The sequence below is a fragment of the Montipora capricornis genome, chromosome 7, assembly GCF_036669925.1.
Source record: "Montipora capricornis isolate CH-2021 chromosome 7, ASM3666992v2, whole genome shotgun sequence".
Taxonomy (NCBI): Eukaryota; Metazoa; Cnidaria; class Anthozoa; order Scleractinia; family Acroporidae; genus Montipora; species Montipora capricornis.
Window position 1 is genome coordinate 9,178,856 of NC_090889.1, and position 11,551 is coordinate 9,190,406.

The 11,551-nt window shown below is 39.1% G+C and overlaps 1 protein-coding gene across 1 annotated transcript; it reads left to right on the top strand.

The window, feature by feature from the left end:
* The first annotated feature begins 364 nt into the window (after positions 1-364).
* LOC138055525 (myosin-15-like) lies at positions 365-1,497 on the top strand. Its single transcript, XM_068901440.1, has 2 exons — positions 365-580; positions 667-1,497. Exons 1-2 carry the CDS (start codon positions 365-367, stop codon positions 1,495-1,497), a joined length of 1,047 nt encoding a protein of 348 aa, XP_068757541.1.
* Positions 1,498-11,551: the final 10,054 nt, after the last annotated feature.

Below are 11,551 nucleotides of genomic sequence, written 5' to 3' on the forward strand. Positions count from 1 at the left end.
GAAATATGGGATGTAATGCAGCACACAGGACAAAGGACAGGAAAAAAGAAGTTGGACTCAAATTTTAAAGGAAAACTGCAGTGACAAATTTCAATTTCTAGTCAGCTGTATGGAGCTAAAACTGCATGCAAGCAACATGCAAAACAATCCACAGGTGTAAAAGAGACAAGTCCTAAAACATCACCAAGAGGCAGCCTCTTCGGAGCGTTACATGAAACCATCAAACAAGTCAGGCCACGAATTCCAGAAAAAACTGTTACGTTGGAAGAAAGAAGTGAAAGGGTAGACACCCTTAAGGACAAAAAAGTGCTCAAATCAGAACTGACTGAAAATAGTATCAAAACAAGTGCAGGTTCGAGAGAGAATGCTGAATTCGCTACAGTACCTGATCAAAGTTTGGAACGAGAATTTTCCCAGAGGGATCCTTAGGTTGAAACTTGAGGTACAGCGTTTAGCTTACAGACCGGAATACAAAGATAGAGAGCTGGCAAATTTGAGATGTAACATGAAGGAGAAGGAACAGACTTTTATAGAGTTGTTGGACGAGCTTGACCATGCAAACATGAATAATGAAGATCTTGTGTATCATAATGACACTTTGGAGAAGACGAGGAATTACAGTTCCAGCTTGATGAACTTAGTATTATGATGGACAATTTGAAAAAGACGGCTCACCTGGAAAAGAAGGAACATGACTATAGCTACCTGCGAGAAGAACTGGAGCTATTACAGGGATGCTTGAAATTAAGTGAAGGTCGAGAAAGAATGCTAGAACTCCGAGTCGAAAGCCTCGAAGACAACTGCACGACATCTAGAAACGACAATTTCAAGATAACAGCCGAGGTGTCCAACAGGGAACTTATTGAAACAAAAACAACAAGCGAGTTGCAAGCATTAGTGCATGCCACTACCGAGTCAAAACATAGAGAGGCTGTGAGGAGATTGGAAAATGAAATGGAAAACTTACAGCTCAAATTGACGGAAAACAATGACTTGTTAACAAACATGGAAGCACAGTTTATGTTGAAACAATCCCTGTTTGAAGAAGAGCTTCAAAACGCAAAAACACTGTTTAACCAAAAGAATTTTTCTCTTCAGGAGACAGAAACAAAGCTGCAAGTCCTGACGTTAACCTTTGCTAACACGGAGAAAAAACATCAAGACACTATAGAGCAATTACAGGGAGAACGAGAAAGATTACAAATGCTGTTGACGGATCAGTCAAATACTTTAGAGCAGAAAGAAAGAGAACTTCAGCTTTTAACCTCATCCCTTGCTTGCGCGAAGCAAAGCCATGAACATGGTATGAAACAGAAGCAAATAGATCTTGAGAGCATCCAAAGATGTTTGAACGAAAAGACACACACGTTAGAGGAGACACAAAAGAACCTAATGGCTGTTTCCGCAACTGTTGATGAAATACAAAAAGAAGCCGTGGTAAAGCTTCAAGAAGAGTTGAATAGTACCCAAAGTGCATCGGGAGATAATGACGATTGAAAATTAAGGCATTGTCCAACAGCTGGAAAATGATTTGAAAAGACTGCAAAAAGTGCTGAGAGAGAAACAATTAGAATTGGACAAAATGGAAGTTAACCTGCAGTTAAAGGAGTCAAAGGGTGCATTCCTTTGGGAGGATCTGGATCAGGATTTCTGATTGGTGGCGTTCCTTTCGAGCAAATCTTTTTTCAGATCAGTGATCTATCGAATCCACTCTCGACAAGGATTCAAGTGATCTGCAAACGGATCATCGGATCAATGATCCGGCGCGTTCCTTTGGGTGAAGGATCCGAAATTAATCGCTGTGTGCAGCGGTTTTGGTCTTGAATTACATATACTTCACATATGAGATGCACTTACGTGAATTTTGCCGCGTTCGTCAGCATTTGTGTTTGATTTAAACCTATTTCTGCCTATTATTGAGTGAAATTCATCAGAAAATCGACAAAGTGCCAGTGAAATACAAATATCTGAGTGGGTTGTGCAAAACTTTGCTTCGGTTTTACACGAAATTGTCATATAACTCCACCGAATACTCGTGAATGCAACCTCCATGATGGAACCCCTGGCCTTGTTTCGTAACATTGCTTGCGATATTATTACTGGCTATTTATTTGCTCGTTTGTTTTAGCAACCTCTTGCTATTTTGCCGTACGTTTAGGTTATTTTAATGCTTTTTGCTTTCGGGGTTCATATTTGGCCATTGCATTTTCAATATGCTACACATATGCCCTTGCTTGGGAACTCATGATAACTGGAATGCTATTTCCTAAGACCCTGATGGCCCGTTGATGTTTATGTCTTATTCTATGATTTAAAAGATTATACATGTGATAACTTTATTATTTTTTAAATCTCTACAAAAGAGAGCAAAAATGCCAGGAGTGGGCATGATATGTTAAAGGATCCCTCACAACCATAATACCTTGCGCGCGCGAAGTGTGAAATCCGCCATTTTCTCTGCCATCTGTTATCGGACATTTCGGAAAGTGAAAAGAAATCCTCGTTCACCCTTGTACATCTGCCTCACTGAGGTCTTAAACTTCCTCAAACGCGTTCTAAAATTATCACTCCTTATACTTGACTAGTTATTTCCTCATTTTTCTCCTGTTTGGAGGCAAATTTGTCGGTTAAACTGGAGGTCTTTGATGGCCTTTCATGTTCCTCAGCCTGGACGACCACAGGCAACTGCAGGAACTAAGAGAATTATCCTTCGAGAGTCAACTTTTCGCCTATGGAATGAAAGGAAAGAAAAGTTAAATATCAAGGGCCTAAGTAACAGCCAATTTGCTGAGATTTTGCTTCATCAAAACATCGAGGAGCTTCGTGCTAGGAGCAGTTCCTGTCAAGAATTATCGCCAGCTGAAACCTCTATCGACAACGGACCTAGCTCAAGTAAGGTTTCAGTTCTATTCATTTATTTCTCTTCAAGGCCAGTCTAGATTCGTTTTGGTTTTTCAAACCGTGTTATATATATCTAAGTCCAGTAAGCAAGAAGTGTTTTCCACTGTTTAGCAAGGAGTTTGATTTTTGGTCAGCTCATTCTAATGATGTTCTGTCTAGGTAGACGTGAGCTCTTCCAATCTACCCCTTTGAGTAAAAGAGCAAGGATCGAAATTGACGTGTCTCCTGTGGTTCCAGGCAGAAATGACGAGAACACAAATACACTGTGAGTACACACGTTTTACATCAGTTTCACTGGACGTTTAGGTTTATACTAATGGGAGGCAGGATGAATGCATGCAAATAGACATATCATCATATTATTATATGGCAACAGTGTTTCCAGTGCATGTCTGTTATGGTTTGTTTTTCACAAACAAACCTTGGCCAACTTTTTGTGCTAATGTTTCATTTGTCTTTTTATTATTATGGTGATGGTGATTAGTATTTTTATTATTGTTATTCATTACACTGTAGTACTTTTTCTTAGTTTTCTAGCACTGAACATTCACAAAAATGTTTTTGAATTACCACTGTATTATAATTTTTGAATATTGTTATCTGTATTTTTCCTCTCACAGTGTTGACGTAACTGGGGAATCTGTTCTGTTGGACCCAAAAAAAGATGATTCTCTTGCTCAAGAAATTTCAGTATCTGCAGTGTCACTTGTGCAGAGTATGGCTACCCTCAATCCTGCATTTGGGAGTCTCGGTGGAGATCCTTTTGTAGATGAAAGTATGAGGTTTGTACATGTGTATTAATTGATTTTACTCTACTACAAAGGTAGGATCATCTTTTGGTTACAAGTGTTGATCTTTAAATCCACCGATAGGTGCAGTAAACACAAGGATTTGTCATGTTCAAGATGTCCCACACAATTTTCTTTATGTCTGCAAAAAAAAAACCACATTCAAGCTTTGTTTTGTCTTTTGTTTCTAGTTCTGATCCTGGTTCAAGTGATGAGTTCACTGATGGTTCTTTGTCAGATTATGAGTCCTCCAATGACCTGTCCAGTGATGGTGAACGTGAAGAAGATGACCTATATCAGCCTCTGTCTTTCAGGTCAGTAAATATCCAATCAATGAAAACAGACACATCTTGTACTTATTCTAGGGATTAAAGTAAAATCCTGAGGTATGACAGGTTAAAAAATGGGAGTGAGGAAAATTATTTTGGCAGTCAGAGGGCCTGATTACATGAGCCAAGCTGGCCCGGTTAGCCGGGCTAGTGTCAGTTTGCTGGGATCTCGGCATGGTTGTTAAACGCAACAAAAATTAACTCTGTGATTACATGATACCTGGGCCAGCCCGGTTAGCCGAGATCCCGGTATCGCGGTGCCAAGATCCCAGCTAACCAGGCTGAGAGATTTTTCCATGTAATTGCGTTTGCCGGGCCAGCCCAGCTCATTAAGCCAATCAGAGTACAAAATCAAGTTCGCCCCAGTTTCCCACGATTTATCGCATCAGCCATCATTTGGGCTGGCTCGCCTCAGGTAATACCGGCCTGAAAGTCATCTCGGCACACCGAAGCAGCCCGGCTCATGTAATCAAGCCCAAAGGTAAAACTGTCCATATAGCACAATAATTTGATAAAAATATTAATTTAATGATTTTAACTCATTTATTGCTTTGCAGTTCCCATTAGCATTCAGTAGATGACAGTGCAACTCTGACAACTATTGAATCATGCCCTAGTGCTGAAGGTGAGTCTGTGGTTCAAGTGCGTCAAGAAGAACCTGAAAAGACCTCTACTGATGTTCTACCAGAAATGGGACCCCAGACTTGTGAAGAACGGAAGAAAATGTTACAAGAAATTGTCCAAAAGGATTTTAAGGAACTTACAAAGGGCAAAACTTTGTCATTTAAATACCAAGCCATGTATGAAGGTGCACGAGTGATGGTGGATGTTGAGAAAATTGTGCCATTGTTTGAGGGTCCTTGTGGGAAGAAAAGTTGTGAAGCAAAAGCTCGAAGCTGGTGTGTTGACAATTACATACCAGTGCAAAAGTGGCCATCGTGATGTCTGGCACTCATCCAAAGTGCTTTCAACCAAAGGTGGGCAGAAACTGTTTGTTTCATCAACTCTTTTGGCAGCAGGAACATTGATCACAGGAAATAACTTTGAAAAAATCAGCCTCTTTGCACGTTGTTTGAACATGAATTTCATCTCATCGACGACTTTTCATCGTATTCAGACATTTTATGTTGTTCCAAGCATCAAGGAACTATGGGCTGAAATGAAAGGAAAAATTTGGAATCTTTTAGAAAAGGAACATTTGATTCTGTGTGGTGATGGGCGAATGGAGTCCCCTGGTTTTAGTGCAAAGTATTGTTTGTACACCATGATGGACCACGTCCTGGATTTAATTGTTGACGTTGAAGTAGTGGACAAAAGAGAGGCAGGTGGCACTTCTTCACTCATGGAAAAGATGGGCTGCAAGAGGATCCTTGAGAGAATGGTGGGAATACTAAATCTTTAGGAGTTGGTGACTGATGCTTCAAGTGTTATAATGAAGATGGTGAGAGAACTGAAAGGTAATCTTATAGTAAAATTTTGCAATTTGATTTTCTATACATTATCCCACATGCCTTCTTACCTCCACTGGAAATATTTGCTAAATAATTACATTCAATGACCAGCTCCTGGGCATTTTCACCTTTTTAGTTATTTCTTGGAGCTGGTAACCCTTTAACTTTATAAAATCATCTTTTTATTTGTATGAAACTTCTAAATGGGCAATCAAGTGTTGTTGCCAATAGGTGACTGTTTTCAATAATACTTAGACACAGTACAAATGTTTACGAACCTTGTGGCTGGAGTTCAGGCAAATTGTTATTCCAATACACCCCCTATTCAAATGGAACTAGCTAGCAAATGAGGCTTGTGCAAGTGTACGGTTTGATAACATTCCCTGACACCAGCATCATTTGCAGGCTACATCCAGTTCAAAACAGAGGCTAAAACTCCTCAAGAATGTTTTCTGTTTTTCTGCTAGGCCACATCATGATGTGTCGGTTTCTATTTGTTGTTCATCTCTCAACATTTTTTAATTTTTTTTAAAAGAAAGTCTGTCCATAAAGGTTAAAAATGTTGGTTTTGTATTCAGAGATGAATGCCCATGAGGTTATATATAGTGATTCAAGTTGCATTCTATTTTATTTATATTCACTGTAATCTCAATGTTTCTGCCTTGACAGGTCAAAATTGCGAAGTGCTGGAGCACTTTTTTCATTCACTGGATGTGTGGCACAAATCTGTCACGCTAACAGCGAAGTTGTCTGCTGTAAGTATATCATTTCAGGTGTTGCATATCAATTAGCTAGAGTGAGACTTCAGGGTGGGTGCTGCACCTCCTGTAGGTAAGTCATTAACCCCACTTGAAAAAAGAAAATTTTGATTTCATGGCTTTTTGCTAGAATGGTTGACTATATTTTGTACACGTGTACCTTGCTTTTTTCCTTAGCAACTACATATATATGACCTTATAGTACATTCATTGTTTTACGAATACGTGTAAGTATCTTTGTCAGATCTTTGATTCTTGCATAGGCAAAGTTGGATATCGACATTATTCTATGTTGTACGCTGTATACTGTTGTATTGTAAGATCTTTGCCACGTATCGAGCGTGTTATTAATTAGTTAGATTCTAAATTCTAAACTTGAAAACGTTTCGCCTTCCCGGCCTCTTCAGTTCTTAATATTATTTAGGTTTCTGGATTTGTACTTGTATTTGCATAAGATCTACACGGTCTCCCATGGGAGGCAGAACGTTAATTGTAGAGCGTTAATTGTAGAGCGTTAATTGTAGATGTTTGAATGTCAATTAATCCTTTTCAATTCTTGCGTGTGGTAAACACACGGTATTCCATTCTTCTTTCGCGTTCATACTCTTTCTTTCTGGGATTTTTCTGATATGTATTGCTTCTGTTATTTGTCTGAAGAGGCCGGGAAGGCGAAACGTTTTCAAGTTTAGAATTTAGAATCTAACTAATTAATAACACGCTCGATACGTGGCAAAGATCTTACAATACAACAGTATACAGCGTACAATATAGAATAATGTCGTAAGTATCTTTCTTGTACTGTAAATCGTGCCATGCAGCTTAATCTCAATCAGGATTTTAATTCAGATACCAAAGTGGGTTTCTGATTTGCAGGCTACTTGAAGTAAACTCATTTTTTTATAGGCCTCGAAAGTAAAGGGGTGTGAACCGTTGGCACAGTGGAGTGAACCAGTAAGAAACCACTTTTGGCACTGCACTGAAACCTGTGATGGGGATTTGACTAAACTAAAGGTAGGTGTATCTCAATTGATAGGTTGCTATGTATGTACATATATTGTTAGTTAGTCACTGGTTCTGGGTTAAACCATTTATTCGAACTTGAAATGAGCATCAATCTCTACGACGAATTATGACCCTAAAAATTTTGTAAACAACATCTCCACATGGTTGCAAAAAACGTCCACTAAGCAATCAAAGTCACATGACCTTAGTATCTGCACTTTGAGTACAGTATAACAAAATGTCCTTCACATCAGTCATAGATGTAAAACAATTGTAAATAAAATGGATTCCTCTAAAAGTTTGGTCTAGCAGTGAACAACAATAGTGGCAAGCTATGCCTCAGCCTCAGTTGATACTTATCTACATACAAGTCATGACTTAAATTGTTAATATTCTTGCAGGAAATGTGCAAGTAATCCACCATGTCTGTGGGGAACATGAGTGGGAGAATGGTGAGTACTCCCATGGACAGTTGACTGAAGTAGAAGAGGGAAAGGAGATTTTAGCCAAAGACTCTAAAGCAGCAGAGGAGTTGCGCAAAATAGTATTTGATGCAGAATGGTTGAAGTCTCTGCAGCACTATGTGAGATTTAGGTATGTTCTTCCTGTCCGGATGCCGAACATCCGAAAATACAAATGTCCTAAGTTACTGTTATGAATGAATTGTGTCTAATAATAGATGTTTAATTATCAGATCACGAGAATGAAATTGGAATCAGCAAAGTGTACCACGAAATACCATAAACTTCATTTAGACATTTGGACTTGCAGAGTAGCAATTGCTGCTTGTTGAAAACAGTAACAAAATGTTTTATGTACCTACCATGAGAAACTTTCACTCCTAGGTGTTATTGAAGAATTATCTTTACAAATATTTCATAATTTATTCCTTTATGTTTTATAATCTTTCTTTCTTCTATATATTGAAATTTTGGAATTTATAACTTTTGATTGGGGCACTCCTGGTAGTGGAAAGGTTGATAAATGATTGTCTCGTTTGTTTTCACTCTACAATACTCGTCACATTTGTTGGAACACCCATCCCCGTTTCCCCCTTCCTCCAATGTTGATTTCCACAACTATTAGTAGTCGCCCGAAAAATTCTCACACAACATTGAATTGGGGGAAGCGGGATGTGGTATAAAATACGATCTTGTAACACGATGATTCTGACCATTCGCTAAGTGTTCCAACTAAATATGTCTAGTATTGTAAGTGTCGGAGAGGCTGAACATTTATGCACGCATGCGCCGACGGAGACGAGAAAAATATGCAGTATCTCCAGCTGTGGCGCTGGAGCGTCGTACCAAACGAACCATCCCGGGATTTTTTGCCCGTGCGATCGCTTTTGGACGCAGTTGGCCCTTCGCTGCTTTTTGCTACCGACCTCACCGCCCGGTACGGCATTGATGAAGTGATATGTCGGTCCCTAAACCATATGAGACAAATCCCACGCCTACTCACAGCTCCAAACCGCCCTTGTCATTACAATTTAACGTAAGATTTCGATGGCTTATATATTCAAGAGAAAAGTCGTTTTTTCTGTCATATGGTAAGCACTGGAGTCGCAGATTACAAAGTGCACGCATGCGCCCTGCCGAAGGTAACAAACATGCATGCATAAAACTTTATTTCATCTCGAATTTCAGAATAATATCTTCGAGACATTACAGCTAACATACATGATATATACAGATACATAACTATAAATTAAATAATATTTAAAGATATATTAATCAAAACGAAGGGCCGCTGTACAAAATCCGGTCCTGGATTAGTTTAAAACCAGTAAACTCAGTGGTACGGGAAAAATCAGTTAGCGCATTTCGTAACGTACTTAGTAAATACGTAAGAAAAATGAACTAAGACCATAACTGGTTGTTCTAGGTTTATTGAGGGACAGAATGTAATTTCCACGAAGATCATGCATAAGAAGAGAACGGGAGAGAAAACGTATTTTTCATATATGCAGGACAAGCCTTTTCTCTCTTTAACTACTTTTATACAATAATATGAGGAAATTTTGAATGCGCCTATTGCATAGAGATCTAGAGTTTGACTTAAGTGGTACGTAAGAGGACAGGTAATCGCAAATACAAATCTCATTACTCTCTTATTTGTATTATACCGTTTCTTTGACATGAAATTACTAAAGGCCAGGCCGAGTTTCCTGTGATAAAGAGTCTATGTTAACAGCACGCACCTTGGCTACTCCTTAGTATCCGCCTAGGAATCGTCTTCTCGCTACTTTGTCCTCATTTGATGAGGACCAGTCTCCGCTTGCCTTCTTCATGTCCAGAAGGAATTCTGGGTAATTCGGCCGTTCCATGACAAGGGAAGACCACCGATTCTCATTTCATAGATTTTCTTATGAGTGTGGAGCCACCCAGTCCTACCGTCAAAATACAGCATCGATTGAAGATTTTAGCTTTCAAAACTTCCTCAAATTGTATCGGTAGGTCCTGGAATTCGTCAACAGAAAGGCCAGAGAGACGACTTCACTGGTGCTGTGAACCGCCATGTTTACAACAGAGCAATTTAGGCGTTCCAGTCTGCATGAAATCATCTCTCACCTGTCTCGAGAAGACCAGACACGCACGGTTCTTACGTTACGTTTATGCCCCTGTAGAATCAACCGAAATCTCAACTCCTTGTCAAAAGTTAACCAGCATCTTAATATTTTTGGTAGGCCTACAATACTCGTCACATTTGTTGGAACACCCATCGCCGTTTCCCCCTTCCTGAATGGGGGAAGGGGGATGTGGTATATGCTACGATCTTGTAGCACGATGATTCTGACCATTCGCTAAGTGTTCCAACTAAATATGTCTAATATTGTAGGCACACAAGTAAACTGGAGAACTTTAACTCCATGCTCCTGAAATATGCTTCGAAACAAATTGCATTGTCGTAAGTATCAACCATTTTTCCTGCACTTAGATTTCTCTTTTTTCATGATTGTTGACCCCCCCCCCCCCCCAAGTGTCAGCTACTGCATATTTCTTCAAGTTCATATCAGTTTAATAGATGTGTTTCAACATAATCAAAACCAATTGTTCTTTCTACTCAAAGTCCATCTGACAGTCTAGGGCTCTAATCTAATAAGAAATCCAAACAAAAAACCCAGGTGACTCTTTTTTGGCAACAAACATTCTCGCTCAAGTTTGCATACATTTTGACACAATGACATAAATGTAGTCATCTGATTACTGCATATTTTACTGGCTAGGCACATATAGAGCCCACAGCACAGGGCCATGGTGTCAATAATCTTGAGGCTAATTTGACCTAATACAAAAAAGAAATTGTCATACAATACTTTATTTATTAACCTATTAATTAGAGAATTAATGAGTTTAATTATTTTTAGATATGAAGTGTTCACTGGAAGGTGTTTATTGGCTGTGCTGGATCACAACTTCCATCTTTTCCGGAAGACAATTGATGGGAAATTCCAAAAATTGTACTCAAAGCAGTCTGGAAACTGGAGAGCAGAAGCGGTGAAAGAGGACAAGACCTATAGCTACTGGCCAGCACTAATTGCAGAAATATTGTCTAAGAGAGCCGAGGACCGGGAAACTGCAGCAAGACATGTGACTGTCTCTCCAACAGATCCACAGCATCTTGCCCCAACCATAGCTATGAAGTCACCCGCTACTGGATATTTGGTTGCTGCAAGATTGTCAAGGTTCAAACAGCAGACATCACAGAAATCTGAGTAAACCCATGCGATGACAATAGCCCATTTTACAGTTGTGTGCTCAGTTACCTGGCCTTCGAATGCAAGTCAGGCTGGACCTTGCTCTGATACAGACCTTTCTGCTTTTTCATTCAAGTGCCAGCGAATTAGCATAAGAACTTGATTAACACAACTCACTGCCATTCAAGGGGCAGGTCACTGAGCAGACAACTGTAAAATGGTCTATTCTAATGTTCAAGAACTCAGAGGATGATTTCATCATTGCTTTATGAACTTTTGAAAATTATTTCAAGTAGTTAAAAAATGGTTGAGAAATTTCTAAAACAGGCATTTTTTTCGTACTACCATGTGTAAACAGTAACTGTAATGAATAAAATGTTTTTTACCCTTGGCACCCCATACTTGCTAACAAATATACAGGTAGGTATAAATAGAATGAATCTTTTATCAAAAACCTGTCTTGTTCTTGAAATTATGATCAGTTATAAACAGTAACTGATAAAGTGTTTTTTACCCTTGGCACCCCATACTTGCTAATAAATATAGGTATAAATAGAATGTTAGAGATAACAAGTTAAACCGACGTTTCGGAGTAGACATCACTCCATTATCAAGGTAAAAA

Excerpts from the sequence above, each read along its gene's own strand:
- LOC138055525 (XM_068901440.1), top strand. The coding sequence starts at position 365 with ATGCTGAATTCGCTACAGTACCTGATCAAAGTTTGGAACGAGAATTTT. Across the intron at positions 581-666 it reads ACATGAATAATGAAGATCTT|ACGGCTCACCTGGAAAAGAA; the intron begins GTGTATCATAAT and ends AATTTGAAAAAG.